This window comes from Dipteris shenzhenensis, chromosome 32 (assembly GCF_047967505.1).
Source record: "Dipteris shenzhenensis isolate YYH24624 ecotype China chromosome 32, Dip_SZ_1.0, whole genome shotgun sequence".
NCBI classification, from domain to species: Eukaryota; Viridiplantae; Streptophyta; class Polypodiopsida; order Gleicheniales; family Dipteridaceae; genus Dipteris; species Dipteris shenzhenensis.
Genome location: NC_141627.1, coordinates 10495036 through 10513196, shown reverse-complemented (window position 1 = coordinate 10513196; position 18161 = coordinate 10495036). Strand labels below are relative to the sequence as shown.

Sequence of the window (18161 nt, the reverse complement as noted above, 5' to 3'; positions counted from 1 at the left end):
TGACAAGCATCTAGGAGGCGGTTCGTGTGACCGAGAGCTTTGAAGACTCCAGAATGGCCCTTAGTGGCATGTAATAGGACTTAGTTTAGATTTTAGACAAGTGGCATGTTGCCAATTTGAATTGAGCTTGAAGCTCTTGTAATAAAGTGGATTTTTCACGTTTTGAAATGTAGAGGTTACCAGACAGCTCTACGCTGAACTTCTGTAACAGATTTTCTCTCATGAATAAAAACCTTCGGGGGGGTCCAGCCCGACGTTTTGTCCTGGGCCCTAGTGCATCTTCAGAGAGAGGGAGTGAGGGAGAGCTTATGAAAGCACAATTACTGTCTTTTATGAGTGGTAATAGCTGTCTTTCAGTAGCGAGTCGGTTATAGGCCATCTTGCACATCTTCCAATGAGAAAATACCTTGAGTATTACCACTGAGAGACATGCTCGCCATGGGCCGAGCCTTGGGATGCATGTAGAGTTGTTGAACATACTCAAGCATCTCTATTTCTGTAAAATCTCACATGATGTCATTTGGCCTTTGTTTAACTCCTTTCCATGCTCTTCTAGGGTTCTTGACAAAATCAATTGCATATGACGATTCCTTTTTCTCAATATAAACACGCCTCTTTTTACGTGTGAGAGCATGGAACTGCTTCTCGGCTGCTCTTCTTTCATCTCCCATTGGAATCCCCTTTAGTGCACTCCTAACTGCCTTGCATTCAGCATCAAACCAGTCATTACATGGCAGCCCTTTCTTACGCTCTTTACTGTTCTTTGTGCACCCTAAAACTGTCTTAGCTGTGGTGAGAATGGCATTCTTCAATTGTGCCCAGCCAAATTTCTGTTTTCTCAGCAGACATGCTTCTAAACTTTCAGCATATTCCACCTTTTTTGCCTCGTTCACCTGATAGCCACACTCAGCTGCTTTATGCTCCTCCAAAATCGCCTTGGCCAGCAATATATTAAGCTCTACATAGAGTGATATGTGATCCGAATCAAGAGATTTCGGGCCAAGTGAGAAATTGTGTATAAGATTGCAAGCTTCCAGATGAATCAATGCATAGTCAATTACACTAGCCCCCCCACTGGCAGGGAAACAAGTAGGGGAATTAGATTTTGGGAAAAGGGCTGTGCCATTTACCACCAACATGTGCATACCATTCATCAAATGCTCCAATGCTGTACCATGTGCATTCACCACTTTATCCTTCGAGCATCTACACCAGCTGGGGTCAATGTCTATCTCATGCTCCTTTATGTATTCTTGCTGTGTGTGATATTGAAATTGTGAGTCTTCTATGCGTGCATTTAGGTCCCCAATAAGCATAACATTTCCTTGTTTGCTGAGCATAGCAATATCTAAGCATAGGTCCCCAAATGGCTGGGATGGGTCAAGCTCATGCCTCTGGTAGAAGGGGGATTCTCTATGAGGAATGTAGCATCCTGCAATATACAATGGCAAAGGGCTTCCTTTTACCATAACCCATATGTAGCGCTTATGGATGTCATCTTTGACCATAGAGATCTTGTCGTGTATATGGTCTTTGTATATGCATGCTACCCCTCCCTGCCCTCGTAGGCCTGATTGCTTTTGCCAGACGGAGTGCACCAAATAGCCATCCATTTTAGGAATCCTGCGTATATCCCTTTCCCAAGTCTCTACAAGAAAGATAATGTCTGCATCATGTAACACTTCATTCAGGCCAGCTCCTTTATGCCAAGGAAAGCCTCTACAATTCCAAAACATGACTTTCAGCTTCTTCTGGGTCCCATAGGCCTTGCGTTCCTATTGAGCTTGTTCAGCTCCTTGCTCTCTTTTTTTGACTCGGGTCTCATACATACGTCTCCTTTCTTCTTGTTGCATAGGGGTGCGGTCTTCTGTCACGTAGAAAGGTGTTCCTTTTAAATAAATCCTGCTGCTGTTCAGGATGATTTCTCTCTTACGTGTGTCAAGCATTGTGCAAACAATTGCCCGATGACTTGAATTTTCATCCCTCTTTCTTCCTACCCGGTGTGCCCCAAAGACCACAACCTCTTGCATGGCAAAGTGCTCAGCAAAAAAGTCTTCTATGTCCTTTGCAAGTGAGAGAGGTGTTTCTTTTTCTTTTTCAGATAGACCCCGTAGGACAATATTTTGTGACCTTTTTTCTCTCTCTTTGTACTCATTGGCATCTATGCCTTCTTCTATTTTTTTTCCCTTTTCTATGTGTGCATTTGTCTGAGCATGCCCATTTACTACCTTACTTGCCCATGTCCCCGAGGTGCCTATATCTTGCTTGCAATCTAATTGAGGCTGTTGCGTCATATTTGCCCTCATTTTTTCCAAGATCTGTTCCATTTCAGCAACTTTCTCCTCTTGGATAACAGTCTTTTGCTCCAAGCTGGCTATGGAGCTCTCTTGCATGGCCACTCTTTGCTCCAAATCTGCATTTTTGTATTCTAGATGTTGGCATTTCAGTGAAAGCTGATGTATCTCCTGCTGTTGGCGGTCCATTGTGCCTTGCAAAGCTGTCAAAAATGTCCAGATTCCAGTTTCATTAGAGAAAGTGTCTGCTGTGTCACCTTGAACTGACATGAATGGAGCTATCAGAATGTTCCCTTGTGCAGGAATGAATGGGGCTGCCTGTCCATCTAAAATGATGGTGGGTGGCTCAGAAATTGCTGTCATTTGCAAAGAACTTGTTCTAGTTGGCGTTATATATAGAGAGTTTTTCATACTGCGTCCAGAGCTCTTTGCCAAGGGAGTGGAATGTGCTGATAGACCACTCCTATTGATTCTTTTGTTGAGACTGGTGGAAGCCATGGTTGAGCCTGTGGCGCATCAAGAAACTGGCGATTGACAGCGCACGCACGATAAAAAACAAGTACAACAGGTATGAAAGTACTAGGAGGGATGAGGGGGTGTAAAAAAACTTGACGGTCAACTGCGTTGGGGTTTTACCCCCCTTTCAAAGCTGATGGTGGCCTCAGATTTGCGGCCTGAGTTGAAGAGATGCCTCAAACTTAAATCGCGAGTAGCGATCGCCGCGCGCGACAGACAATAAGAGGAGCAGGTGTCCCGAACATGGATGTCGATTACTGGCGCAAAAGGATCCCGACGGCCAGCCGCGTTGGGGTTTTACCCCCCATTCGGAGCTGTTGGTGCAGTCCAAATGGAGAGAGAGAGAGAGAGAGAGAGAGAGAGAGAGAGAGAGAGAGAGAAGTAGAAGTAGAAGTAGAATTTATTAGCGTCCTTGGGGGGCCAAAAATGACCCATGGGACCTGTCTCGATACAATGTAAAAAGAGTCTCCTCAAGGAGAGGGGTCAGGAGTCTATGAGTTCCTAACGACAGGTAAAAAGACGAGTGACAAAAGATCCCAATGCTGGCGGAGAGGCAGTGGAGAGAACTGATGTCAACTGAGCGGAGTCCCCTAGTATCTGTTGGTAGTCCTCTCTGATATGTGCATATCGGGGGCACTGTAGAGCTACATGTGCCTCCGTCTCAACTGTCTGCATGTCACAAAGGGTACAGACTCTAGCATGTCTAGGCTGCTGTATCCAAGCTCCCCGCTCAATGGCAAATGTATGAGATCTGGTATGGAACCTGGCATGTTTCTACGATATAGAAGGGGGATAGGTGTGCTAATATAAGACTAAGCATGAGTCTCTATGGACATGTATGTAGACCAATATGTGGGATTTATGTTGTCTTGGTAATATTATAGCTTTACCCTCTTTTCACTTGTCAACCAGTGATTCCGCAAAGTGCTTAGTAAAGATAGTTGAAACTCTTGCATGTTGACTTTTTCAGGTGGCATGATCAAATATGCTTCCACTTTCCATGTGCTGAACCATTTTCTTATGTCGGTTGCCCATCCTGTGCAGATGACCTTACTTTTGTAGTTCTTTTGAAGCTTTGTGCTGGCATTCCATGCTTTATGAGGCAGCCTATCAGGTTGCATTTGCTGCACCTCTATTAGGTATTGCATAACTCTGATAAATGCATGAATTCAATAGGTCTCTTTCCCATTTCCAACAGAAGGATTGAGTATGGAGTAGTGGGTTTGACACCAAGGTGTCTCCTTAGGAAAGCTTTTTGCATTTTCTCAATATCATTCCATGTAGAGGCTGAAATGCTGCCTCCCCATACTTCCACTCCATATAATACTGTCTGCACTACATATGCATCAAACAATATATTTTGAATTTTCCAGTTCCTAGTGTCGGTGTGCCTGCAATCATTCTCAAGCTGGTGCTCCTAGAGAGAGAGAGAGAGAGAGAGAGAGAGAGAGAGAGAGAGATGGATGCACAGGATGCACACACAAGCTGAGTTTGAAATATTTTTTCATTGTTTCAACAGGTATATCCTGCTTGGAGATGGTTTGAAAAGCAGGATGCGATAAGGTCGTTTCAAAAGAAGGATAAGGATCCTGCCCCAGAATTTTACAATATATTTTTGGAGAGACCAAAGGTCTCTGTTTTCTCATTTGTCTGTTACAGTAGTATCCTAGGATTTGATATATTATGATACATTATGCAAATAAGCAATGTCCAGCTTTCTTACTAGTTAAACTGTGCAGGGGGATGCACTAGGCTATGATTTGGTTGTAGTTGATGCAATGCATAAAGCCAACTATGCAAGCAGGATATGTCACTCTTGCAGACCAAATTGTGAGGCAAGGTATACATCAGTTGTTTCAACAAAGTGATTTCGTTTACTTTCATCAGTCCCTTCAAAAGTAAGGATTTGCAGCTGCCATCCGGAGTTACTGTCAGGGATATGGTGTGGTGTCAGGTTTTACATGAGCCTAAGTGCTTGGTGCTATTAGTGCGCTCCCAATTCTTGCACGTGTTTTTTGGTGATGCTAGTTTTTGTCACAATTGAACACGAAAGCATGATTTTTTTTTCAGAGAGAGAGAGAGAGAGAGAGAGAGAGAGAGAGAGAGAGATGATATGATTGCATTGAAGTCCTCTTGAGACCTTTCAGGATGTATGGTGCTGGTGAGAGAAAAGATTGTTAAGACTGATAGGATAGATTGAAGTTTTGAGCCACTGTTAAAAATATCTATCTGATGATGAAGAAATATGTGGAGAGTAAAGACTAGAAATACTCATAGACTATGGATCTTTTAACAGACCAAGACTTCTCGTAAATTGGTCTGTACCAAATCTTTTTTTTTGTAATGAGCTAGTCTCAAAACCGATGAAAGGCAATGCTACCTCAAATGGAAAATGCAATATGTTGGGCATAGTGACCCAACATTTGATCTCTTAGTAGGTTAGCCAATTATGAATCTATCTCGTCTTGGCTGAGAATCATCACCAAGTAGGACTTTTGCGGAGTAAGATATTAGGGTATATGTACGTGTTGTGAACTAGTTCTTCCTTCTGTAGCGTATATCTAGCCTGCTACGGCCTTCTAGTTCAGTTAGTAGTTTTTAATACTATAGTACTGTTTGGAACCATTAGTACGTTTAGATAGGATAGCCAGTACACTAAGTCAGCATATGACAGTTAGTCCTACTTGGGGCTGTCCTACACCAGGGCTTTCATATATTCTTTTTGTACTTATGTTTTGGTACTGTTGGTACGGTATGGCAACATACACTTCTACTTCCTACCTCCTCTTTCAAACAGTGGTATCAGAGGATGTTGATTTTTGCTTCAGCTGGCCGATTCTTTCTTGGAGGCTGGAGCTGATCGACACTCACATTTTCCACTCGCCATTCTGGCATCAGATTTGTTGGCACTGCTAAGGGTGCCGTTACTCAGGTCGTCATCTTGCTTCTGGAGACATCTGAGCTGCTAGTCGCCATTTTTGTAAAGAAGACGTTCTGCACCTGCTGGTCGTTGCTGCCTGTGTTGCTACCTTTAGCTGCAGTCATCACTAGCATATCTGTCGCCGCTCTTGTAGAGGGCCAGCCTTGGTCATTCACAGACCTTCTATCACACTCTTAGCCCTTGATTATATACAAGCTTTTTCTTTGCTCCTGAGATGACCCCCCACAATCCTTTTTTGTAAACGAACAAACAATTTTCACAAGGGAAGTTTCTACCATCAATCTTGATGACTGATGTATCTAATATACTAAACTTGGACAAAGACTTCGAATAATTCTCCATGAGATCTAATAATAGATAGACCACATGCTCAAAGAGAGATGGCCCTGATATCACTTGTTAGGGTTCAAAATATTCAAGACTTGAAGAGCATGTAGTAGATCTTGGTTTGAAGATGAACTTAACATAAAATATAAATCTTTGTTTTATGAAATATGCGAGACTATAATCACACCAAAAATCTTATCTATATAACTCTTTGCTATCATCTATGATTGTAATCACAGCAAAAACCTTGATTGTATTCCTAAAAGACACATTGACCTCCACGCATCCCTACGGGCATGATTGTGGAGGTTTACATGCATGTAAGAATACCGACATAACATGACTATGTTGTATCTAGGATTTAGTACTGACATTCTGCATATTTTGCATTTGCATTGGTGTGGATGCTCGTTTAGTAGCTTCACCACCATAGCTTAGCAGTAGAGGTTGGAGGCCCTCTAAAGTGCTACATTGGGATAGTTTTCAGATTTTCGCAGTTGTGTGGAAGAACTTTTGGTGTAGGTTCTGGAAATCCCTCAGGAATAGAAAGATCACTCTTTTCTTTTGGCTTTCTATTCATGGAGGGATTGCAGTGAACCTGTACATGGAATTCAGTGTCATTCATACCTCCAATGCTTTTCTCAAATACATCACTTGGGCAAAGACTGCATTCTTTAGGCATACTATAAAATTTCTATGGCTTTGGCGTTCGGTTCATCATATGCGTCCTTGTCTGTTGATTGATGGTTTGTAATTTTTGCAGTAACTCCCTTATGGAGTTTAGACAGCTCTAAAATTCAGAGTTGTAGGTAAACAGTTGTGTGGTTGTCAAATGTGGTCCCTAATGAGGCTGCATCCTTTACAAATTTCAAAATGTTGAAATGCCCTAAAAAACATATAGCATAGAAAATTTAATGAGAGGGATCCCTTGGCTGACTTTCTATGCCTGTGGCCCCGGAGCCTTTTGCTGCTCATCCTGGAGGAGCTGAGTGTTCTTTTGGCCGTTGGAAAATGTGCATAATGTACTGGAAATAGAGGGGCTCCCTCCAGCACAGTATGCTCAAGGTTCGGATATAGATGGACTACGTTTGGTCTGATGCTACTTGATATTTTGTCTGTCCTAATTTGTTGTACATCTGTAAGCTTGCTTGAAGTATACTCTTGCACATATCATCTATAAGTGAATCTGGATATCGCTTTGGTTTGGGAAAGTCTTTTTGTCAGTCTTGTGCTGTATTGAGGAGTTTGGGAAAGTCTTTTTTGTCAGTCTTTTGTATTATGGATGGATTCCCGTTTGTGTACTTTTCTTGCATGTGAACAGATTTGAGCTAGCATAAGTCATGACATGAGTACCAAATTTGCATTTCTTGTATATCTTATTTGCTGATGGACTGCATAACAGGGTAACAGCCGTGAATGGGCGGTATCAAATAGGTGTTTATACCCTCCGCCCTGTACAGTATGGGGAGGAGCTTACTTTTGATTACAACTCAATAACTGAGGTTTGTGTTGTATACTTTTGTTAGATTTTTGTTCTGTTTTGGCACTTTCTGACCCAGTTGGCCCTTTAGATGAGAATGAGTGAGTTTGGCTCTCCTCTGCATTTTGGTCTCAGAGCAAGGAGGAGCACGAGACATCAATTTGTTTATGTGGTAGCCAGGGATGCCGAGGAAGCTACTTGCATCTTGCTGGTCCTGAAACGTTTCAAGAGGTATGTACAATCATTCCTGCTTTTATTTACAATACTAGCAAGGTAGGGGCAGATCCAAATTTTCTGATTTTGGCAGCGTTGGCATTTCTGCTGTGGGTAGTGCTCTTCTTATCTGAGTCATATTTGTGTTGAGTGTGTTTAAGATCATGAAGGAGTGCCATGGCTTGCTACATCGCCATCATTTGCTATTACAAGCTTGTAGAGGCGGCCATACATCAAAGAAAGATTGGAAAGATCTCCAGCAAGCAGGCTTAGGGTCTTGTCTACTTGAAGGCCTGCCTGATTGGACCATAGGATATGCTGCTGGCGTGGTAGGTGTATCTGTCTTTGTAGGTTGTCAATCACCTAATTTGGATCAGTAAATGTGAATGCATTATTGATACTGGCCTGTACAATCTTGGACCTCAGGTAAGATTCATGAATATTGAGCGCAAGTGCCTCCCGAAAGAAATCCTGAAGAATATTGTAAAGGAAAGAAGACTAGAAACACCTGGTGAATCTGAAGCTCTTGAAGCAGAGATTCAGGTATGTTATTGGTTGCTTTCCTATTGAGTTACAATAATTCTTTTGGTGATATCTTTTGTGGACTGTATTTTAAAATGTAAATATGTGTTGAGGGAGCAGGCAGATGGGGTCTTTAATGGAAGGCTTCAGAATCTTGCCATAACCCTTGATAAGGTATTCACTCATCACCTTGTAAATTTGCAAACATTGTTTTCAAATCTTATGACGTTTGCTTTGTGGGTTATTGGCGCTAGGACAAAGTAAAACATGTTCTTTTTGATTACAGGTGAGGTATGCATTTAAGGAATTGTATGGTGACCCCAAGATTGCTCCTCCTCCTTTGAGGAAGCTGGAGCCAACAGAGCTAGTTTCTTTGATCTGGAAGCATGAGAATTCAGTTGTAGCAGAGCTACTCCGTGGTATGGCTTATCATGGTTCAAAGGACGAGTTGTTGGAATTTAAGCGCAAAGTTCAAGAACATGAACCGTCAGAATCGGGGAATGTAGAAAACAACCTTCGGCAGTCCCTTCTCTGGTGAGCTCTTGAAGATATTTGCAGTTTGTGCTATACGTCGGTTTATTTCCCTTTTCATTTTCTAACTTGTTCAAAGCTTGGTATAGGCTAAGGGATGAGCTCTGCAAAGCACCTATAGCATGTTTGAGTCGTCATGATGCAGCAGCTGATCTCATTCACATGTATGCATATACAAAGCTCTTCTTTACAAGCCAGGTATTGGGAAAAGCCATCATTTCTTCGTCTTCTTTTTGTTTCCTATTGCATGTGGAGGGTTGAAGCTCCACATATGTTTCTGTGCAGGACTACGCTACGTTCACATCTCCTTCTCTTACGATAAACCCTTTAGATTTGGGTCCTAAGCATGCTCATGCCCTGGGTGCATCATCATCTCAGGAATGGCACAAAACTTACAGCAAGGACTATGTACTTGGGCAGCTTATTTTCTGGTACAAGCATAATGTTGCAGAACCTGGTTTCAGTTTAACAAAAGCCCAGAGGGGTTGTCTAGTTCTTCCAGATATCATGTCTTGCTATACAAAGTCACCTCAACAGAATCCACGGCTTCGTTATGGCAGTAAGCATCGAAAGGAGATGTTTCGGCGAATGGTTAGTATTACTCATGATGCTACAATGAGCACATGTTCTGTTTGGTTTGTTTAAAATTTTTTAATCAAGACTTATTGATTAGAAGAGAGGATAACGTCAGAAGTAGGATACAAGAAACAAAAAATTGAAAGTGGAAAGGAAGAAAGAAGTAGGGTCTTGGGATCAACAAAACAGATTCCATCCAAAATATATTTGCCAAGCTACTAGTGCGATGTCCCTGATGGGACTAACCAATGCTTAATCATGATTGCAAGATATAGGGTTGAAGCCAGATGAATCTAGGATCTGGATAGATTTAGGGTTTAGGAACAGTTTATCTAGGTTGGCAATAGCTAGGGTTGAGACGAGGCTAAATTAATATCGGTATTGGCCAAGGGGTTGGGTTGGGAAAAGTAGGGATTTATGTAAAAGCAGGCTTGCCGCTTATTAGGGTGCAAATCTTATGAAGAGTTGGATGTTAATAATTAGCTAGAGCTAGGCTTCTAACTATACACTAGAGATTCAATATATTGCCGGGCATAGTGCTTGGTGATGCATGCATGTGGTATGGGATGCATGTTAGCTGATCTCAGGCTTGGGGGTGGCTGAAGGCATTGAACCTATAGTTGAGAGTGAGCTTGCCAACTCAATCGTAGTCTTCGCTATGGTTTGATAGGTGAGGAAATCCTTACTCAAGGTGATTACTTGGGGCTACATACATATAGTGGTATCTTAGCCAACCTTGAGATGCTTTTGAATCTTGTCATAGTTAAAGTTGGTTTTGCTTTTTTAATGCTTCATTTTTTGTTTGGAAACGGGCTTTGGAAACACCAGTAAACTTCTCTCGAATCTTCTAGCGAATCCTTTTGACATGCCTGCAAGCTTGTGAACTCGTACCTCTCAACATAGGACTTGATCAATCCCGCTCTGACACCACTGTTGGCAATTGAACATTATTCTATTTGCAAATCTGTTCTTTACATAAGATAAAAAGGAGTTAATACATGTGATAACACATGTTATTGAAAGACGTGCAACATGGAAAACAATCCGACTGTTTCTCTTCAATAGCATGAGCCTCAACCCTACGGGGTTTGTTGGCTATTACAAAGTCTGTGAAGTGACTCGACTAAGGACCCTACAGACCAAGCTAGCTAGCTGCTAATGCTAACACCAAATGGACAGTGACTGAGGCTCGAGGCCTTCATGATAAAAAGAACGAGATGATTGTCTTGAGCGCATATATACCGCCTTGCTAAACCGCCATTGATGATGACGCCCAAGTCTCGAGAGAGCTCTCAAAAGCCACTTGCCACTTGTGGATCTCCAGGAAGCTTTGCACTTAGTCCACCAATTGATCCCAGCACTCTTGCATGGCTCTACCAAAACACAAGCCAGCACAGCAAACCAATAGATTGAAGCCACGTGGTGTCGCCCTAGAAGATCACCACTCTAACACTTTTTGGATTGATAGCAGGAGGGTTGTATATGCCCAGCACTGTACTCTAGAATGTCTAGATGCGAATTTTGTGAGTCATCTTTGGCGGATATTATTTTATAGCATTGGACACCATACTCACTTGCAATATGGCGGACCATGTGAGATTCATGTTTAGTTTGAGAGGGTGAACATTTAATGGGTAGAGAAGTATGTCGGGGGATTTTGCGCACTAATAACTCCATACCTCCCAAAGTTTGCCCACTTGTATTATGGCCCCTACAGGATCATGTGGAGAGTTAATATGTGAGTTGGAGTTAGCTCCCACTTCAAAAATTCATGATGTGCTTCATATCTATTTACTCAAACCATTTGTGGGATACAATGTCCAAGTCTTTTTTGAGCTACCACCTTTGAATGAAGATTGTTACATCCTCTCTCTTAGGGATTGCGTCCTTATAAGGAGGTCTGCATAGAGTATTCCTTCAAATAGAAATCATGGCTGCCTTGTGCACACCCCACCTCTTAGTAGATTAATGAGCAGCCTTCCCTTCATCACGCATCTGCCCTCTCCCATGTTCCTCGTGTGCGTTGACACCTTGCAGGGCAAGGTTTAGGGGGATCCCCCCCCCCCCCCCCCCCCCCCCCCCCTCCCTCCTCTGGTAGTCATTGTCGCAGCAGTTGATGGGTCTACCAGTCTTTCATCATGGACCCATCTAGTATAGCAGCTCTCAGGCAAGCGTTCAGGGAGCAGGATCATCTCCTTGAGCAGAACCGTCTCCCAATCAAGAAAAGAAGACAAAGGAGGATGCAACGATAGAACGCCTTGAGGCGGTCGCACATCGATCGAGATGTCGTGACGACTTGGTTGTGTGTGAGCTCGAGCGCAATTGAGACCGAAAGCAGATGCTTTTACAGCATTAGTAGTTTCTAACAGTTTGCTCACTGTTCCTCTCCTCATCAGCAATTCCCAGTGTGCGTCCATCATGTGCGTCCATCATCTGCTCAAGGGTCTCCCACCCTAAGAGCACAGTGTAGTAGACTATCCTTCTACTGTACCCATAGACAACTCTTCATTAGTCTTTCATCTGTGAGCATATTTAAGCGGACCATTCTGTAGCAGTTTAGACATGGGATTCCCTTGGGTCTACCAGTCCAGGGGACCATTCACTTAGCTTCATGCAATTTCGCAGGGTCTTCCACCCATGGGGGTATTGCAGCCATTAATACAACCAGCTCTCAGGGGTCTTCCATATCTGGGACTAGCTTAGCTCAGTCCGCACACCTAGCAAATGAGCCTCTTGGGTCTACCACCCTTTGAGACGATCCAGTTACAATAGCTTATTCTCATTCTCTTGGGTTTCCCACCCAAGGGGATCATTCAGTTAGTACAGTTAAGTTAGATGGGTTTTTCACTTCTCCAACAACTTCATCATATCCAAGTGGTTCCTATGGGTCTTTCTCCGAAGGAGCTCAATCAGCTGGATCTATTTATTAGGGAGCATATAGTTTTCAATGATGGGTCTTCCATCCTTGGAGACATCTCAGTCCTATCAACAGTTGACGTAGATGAGCCTCTTGGGTCCACCACCCGAGAGGGTTGTCTAGCTCTACAGCTCGTTCTTATGGGGCTTCCGCCCAAGGGACAACCTAGACTTTGTAGACAGGGGTGATGGGTCTTACATCCATCAGGCCTCTTCATGAGCTATAGTCAGCTCCTCTGGTTCTTCCACCCTTGGAGCTCAGTTGTCCACATCAACTTTACTCGGGTGGACTTACATTTCACCTTCTTGTCAGGAGTGTCCAGGACTAGTGGGCTCAATCTCTAGGCCCACTGGCCTTGAGGCTTAGTAGGAGGGGGCAACTCAAGAGTCAGCCAAACTAGTTTCAGGCCTAGCAGGAGGGAGTACCCTCACAGTTGGAGTATCAGGTGTATTTGTAGTACATAAGTTTGATGACTCCTCGGCAGTCCGTGAGGAGAGTCATGCAGTTCCCTCTTGAGTTCTTTTGGGAGGCCGTAGGTGCAGTACCAGTCAGTAGAGAGGGTGATGACGCCTTCCCATTATTGTGTCCTTCACTCTGGGAGTTTAGTCATACAGTGTCCTCTCCATTAGATCACGAGCCCCTAGCAGTAGGAGTGACCAATGTCTATGCTGGTAGTTCCCTTGGTGATGACATCAATTCGATCGATTCATCTAAGGTGTGCTCATCAGCCTTAGTACTTCCTTAGTACCTTGGAAGGACATGCTCAGTCGCAACATCCCTTCAGGAAGAAGGTATGCCACCATCTCTCAGTCCTTTCGAGAGGAATGCCAGTCACACATCGCAATCGAGGTGTTCTGTCACTTTCTGGCGCATGCATGTTGGCCTGGATGTGCGCAAGTCCCAGGACCGTGGGAAAACAAAGAGCGAGGTCAAGGGTTGCTTGATGTGCTAGAATCCCTAGCATTTGTGCCTTGGAGGAAAATGAGAGGTCTAGGGCCAAGAGGGACCCAACGACCCTTAGGATCCAAAGTTGGCCATTGGTTGGGTGTTAAAAAGGTCCCACTAGAGGGGGCAAGGGGCAAACTCATTGGCTAGACTTTAAAAAGGTCCCACCAGAGGGGGCAAACAGCAAATGAAGGGGGGGAATGCAACATGGCATTTTCCCATCCTTAGATGCTTTTAGCAAGGTTCAATGTGGAGGAAGGGCTGGAAAACTCACGTTTTCACGTACGGGAGCGGACAGAGAGACTTTGGACGCACGGATGGGCTGGACGCACGGATCTGCTTCAGGGACTGCGCACAGCAGTTTTGGTTGTTGTGTGGCTGTTTGGGACTCCGTACGGGAGTCTGGGCGTCCGTTTGCAGCTCTGTGGGCTGCTGGTACAGAGAACAGCCAGCGCAGGAATTGTTTGAGGGCTGGCTGCTTCAATGCTTGAGGGCCTGGCTGCTCCACAAATCGCTTCCTGAAGGGGGTGTTCTCGTTCTATTGTCTCTTTCTTTCCCTTTTCTCTCAGCCATTGCTGTTGTATGAGCAGGCTAAACTGATTTACAGACATGGCAATGTATAATTGGGGGCTGAATTGCCCAAGCTCGTGTAAGAGCTCGTTTGAATAGTCCTTGATTCACCAGGGTAAGCTGGTTGTCTTCTCTTTATCCTTGCTCAGCTTGTGAGCTGTGTTTGGAGAGGCCTGTTTGGCAGGGTGATTCACAATGAATGCTTGTAGAGGTTGTTCATGCTTCTGATCTCTGTGGGCAGTTCAGTGACGCTTCAACCCATTCTTTGGGTATTCTAGTGAGTCAGTGGACACTTGTGATTGTACGGGCAGCATGTGGCCTTGTTTGGGTGCTAGTAAACGCTCTTTGGTTCTTATGCAAGTGTTAGCACTGATGTGGATGCCTGTTGTTACGGGTGTGAGAGCAAGGCTCAGTAGGACTAATGCTTGGAATTCTGATGCCTATTGAGAGCGGAAGATGCATTGAATGCAAGTGGGATTGAATTCACTGTGTATCTTATTTACTGGCCTTGGCTGGTAACATGTTCCATGTGGGAATTTGTTTTTTGGTTTCTCCAGGAGATGGGTCACATGCAGGCACTGGTTGCTAGGCAGATGGCACATCTTGAGTATAGCCTCGTTGCTGAGTAGGTTGGGGTCGGGAATCCATGCTTGGAATGAGAAGTATCCCTAGAACCTCGAGAGGGATTGTATAGGTGTGACTGCCATAGTGTTTGCTGTATTGTGATGCTAGATCTCTTTTGGGAAACAAGTTATTGTATCAGGATATGCGCGACCCATAGGGTGAGACTATTGGTCATGGTAGTCCTGGACAGTGAAGAACGCTTTGGTATGGTGGCACCACAATGTCAGTATCCTTAGTCAAAGTACAATTGACCATTTATCTCATCATAAACAAAGAGTTTTCGTATGTATTAATTGTGGTCAAAGAGTTCTTTTAATGGGTCAAAGAATTGACTACGGTCAAAGATACTTGACTCTGGTCAAGTAAGCTTGACTTCGGTCAAGGAGACTTGGTTTATTACCAAGAGGGTTAACTACGGTTAACCAGAGAACCACAGAGCTGACTACGGTCAGACAGTGTTGACTTCGGTCAATGAGACTTGGCAAGCGGGTGAACTATGGTTAACCAAGATGTGCCAACTTTGGTTGGAGAGTTGTGGCAACTTCGGTTGGAGAGACTTGACTATAATTAAGGTGCCTCGACCCTTGGTCAAATCCCCTTAATTATGATCAAGAGCGTTGACATAGGTCAACGAGAGAATAAATATATATTTTTATATTTGTTATGTGTGCACGTGTGTTCAGTGGGGACGCCCACTGTGACTAGAATTAGTCCACAGTGTGCTATTTGCATGCAAAGTGCTAACAATTAATGAGTGCCATGGTGGTGCGCTTTAATTAATTGTTGCAGGTACTAGGAAGAGTTATTTTCCTAAGCACTACGGGAGCCTAACAAGCATCTAGGAGGCGGTTCGCATGACCAAGTGTTTTGAAGACTAGAGTTGCCCTTAGTGGCATGTAATAGGACTTAGTCTAGATTTTAGACAAGTGGCATGTTGCCAATTTGAATGAGCTTGAAGCTCTTGTAATATGGATTCATGTTGAATTTTGTAACAGACAGCTCTACGCTGATATCTTGTAATAGATTTCTCTCTTGATGAATAAAACCTTCGGGGGGGTCCAACCTGACGATTGTCCTGGGCCCTATTGTGCTTGTAGAGAGAGGGAGGGAGGGAGAGCAAGAGAGAGTGTTTGTATTGCAAAGAGCAGGATGAATAAAACCTTCGAGGTTGCATTGGTATCAGAGCAAGGCATGAATTGCCTTCTATGGCAATCACGATCACAGAGGACAATTCGTATCTGTGTGACGATGGAAAATAAAAATGTGTGTAGCAGGAGAGAGCGCTGAACGAAGACGCCGACGCGTGCGTTGGTGACTTTTTTTTTTCCAAACATTCCGTGTGGTGTCTGAGGTGTGAAGAACCTCTCGCTTAGATCTTGCAATGCATTGTCAGACCATGGTCTAACACACCAGCGAACCAGCCATCGTCGTGCAGCGAAGCAGAAGAACTAGCATCGATGATAAATCCCTTTATGCTAACTCTTGCATGCGATCAAGGTTGAGTGCAATTTGGGGAAGCGATCTCCAGTGTTGAGGCTTGTGGATGAACGACAGACGGAAAGTGTTTGGCGATGCCTTAATGGGGATACATGGCACATGCCCATTTGTTTTGACGGAGATACCGATGAGTAGACCTGAGAGGTGCCTGACGGACAAATTGAGGCGCCAAACGATGGGTGCTGTCGGACTAAGGACGCTGTGATCACGCGAATGTAGACCCGGAAGGCGCGATGTGCGATGCCGTGAGAAAATCCGTTGCCCATCTTCAGCCCAAGGATTAACCTTAGGGTGACGTGGCATACAACCACGTAGGTCCAATTGACTTGGCAGATGTGCATGCTTGTGTGACATGTGGCAGATGACCTGGCAAGGGTGATGTGGCATAAGCATGTGCAGAAATGACATGGCAGCCAGCTCAGCAGATGACCTGGCAAGACAGGTGGCAGGCTGATGTGGCAGACCAGTGGTTAAGTTAACTTTGGTTAGTTGACCCTGGTCAAAGGTCCAATTAGTTGGTCTAACCAAACCAGACTGGTTAGACAAACCAGGTCTGACCAACTAACCCTGGTTCTAGCTAACCAGAACATAGCTGGCTAACTAGACTACAGTGGGTTGAGTTCAGTTGGGAGCCAACCAGAACTATTCTGGTTAGTGTAACCAGCCGGTTACCCATCCAGTTACTGTCAAAAAAAAAAAAGACAGTTGCAGAGACAGTTTTGGCCATCAATTTTCACCTATCTGTTAGACTTTTACTGTCGGAAAAGCAGCAGAAAAGCAGAGAAATCAGAGATTTGCAGAAAAGAGAAAATGCATGCCTTTGTGCACTGGAAAGATGAATCAAATGCATTCTGAGTGCTTTTTGTAGCCGCCAGAAAAGGGGCAATACAGTTGTTGATGCTTTGGCAACTTTGTGGGTTTATGCTTTGAGTTGACAGCCCATTACTGGCACAAGTTGCGAATGCAAGACACCTCTTGTTGAGGTACTTTCTCTTTGAAAAGCAAAGGCTGAGTGCATCAGTTGTATACACTGTGTGTGTGAGAGTTGCAGATCTCAGATAAGTTGCAGAGATGGCTTCACAACAACATGCCCAATCATCCCATGAGGGAATGGCAGAGTCTAACTAGGTGCAACATGCTGAAGCTTTACAGATAAACAAAGAGAATGCCTACAGAGAGTTGATTACTCAGTTGGGAGAGGCAACAAGTGAGAGAAGCCTCCCTCTGGAGCAAACCAGGAAGAAGTGGTGGTGAGCGAAAAGAGGAAAAGTGTAGTTCCTCTTCCCAAGAAGAAGAAGGCGAAGCATCATCACAGTTCATCTAGTTCGGCTTCATCTTCTAGCTCTACCTCTTCATCCTCGACATCACCTCCTTCTTTGGGATCTTCAAAGTCAAAGAAGAAAAAGAAGAAGAAGAAGAAGAAGAAGTCCAGTAGGAAGGCAGAGACTAAAGAATTCAAGGACGGTGGGAAGTCAGTAAGATTTGCCACTTACAATGGCTAGTATGGCCAAGCTGAAAAGGCTATGCAGTTCATAAGGCAGTTTGATGCTGCCTTTAGCCTGGAAAAGTTCATTGAGTCCTCAAAACTTCGTATGGTTGGTTTACACCTGACTGGTACAACTAGTACATGGTGGATAGCTAAAACAGCCAACTATGTAGCTCCCCGGAAATGGAAGGACTTCAAGAAAGCTTTCTATAAATAGTTTATTCCCAAACAGTTATGGGATCATGTGGATTCATGTCCTTCTGGGTTGGGAGAGCATTCATATGGAAGCACAAGATACAGTTGAGTCTTACAACCAGAAATTTTGGGATGCATACTTGCAGGTTTCTCCTTCAAAGATTTTTTTGGTAAGACTCAACTCGAAGTACAGGGCAAGACTCACTCCAAAGATACAGGCCCAAGTGAACACCAAAGATATCAAAGAAATATCAGATCTAATGCATTCAGCCAATGTGGCTAGTCTCATGTACATGCAGGATCCTACTGGTGTGCCTTCACTACAGGCAGGGTTACCAAGGGATAAAAAGCCAGCAACCCCCAAGTTTGAAACAAGAGAGTTTCCCAAGGCTCAGAAGAGGGGATTTTAGCCTCAGAAGCCGAGGGGAAACCAGGTGCAAAAGCCCTATAAGGGAAGAGCACAATTTACCCTTGAACAGATTGAAACTTTCAGGAAAGAGGGTAAATGCTTTAGGTGCGGCAAAGAG

General features: G+C 44.0%; 1 protein-coding gene across 1 annotated transcript in view; it reads left to right on the top strand.

Moving 5' to 3' along the window:
- Positions 1-18161, top strand: part of SDG2 (SET domain protein 2) — a 69424-nt gene that overhangs the window by 25763 nt on the left and 25500 nt on the right. Inside the window, exons 10-19 of the mRNA XM_087370758.1 lie at positions 4330-4440; positions 4550-4650; positions 7481-7580; positions 7694-7789; positions 7933-8100; positions 8198-8314; positions 8414-8467; positions 8580-8827; positions 8914-9022; positions 9110-9415. Of these exons, the coding sequence (XP_087226884.1) occupies positions 4330-4440; positions 4550-4650; positions 7481-7580; positions 7694-7789; positions 7933-8100; positions 8198-8314; positions 8414-8467; positions 8580-8827; positions 8914-9022; positions 9110-9415 (1410 nt within the window). The remainder of the gene's footprint in view (positions 1-4329; positions 4441-4549; positions 4651-7480; positions 7581-7693; positions 7790-7932; positions 8101-8197; positions 8315-8413; positions 8468-8579; positions 8828-8913; positions 9023-9109; positions 9416-18161) is intronic.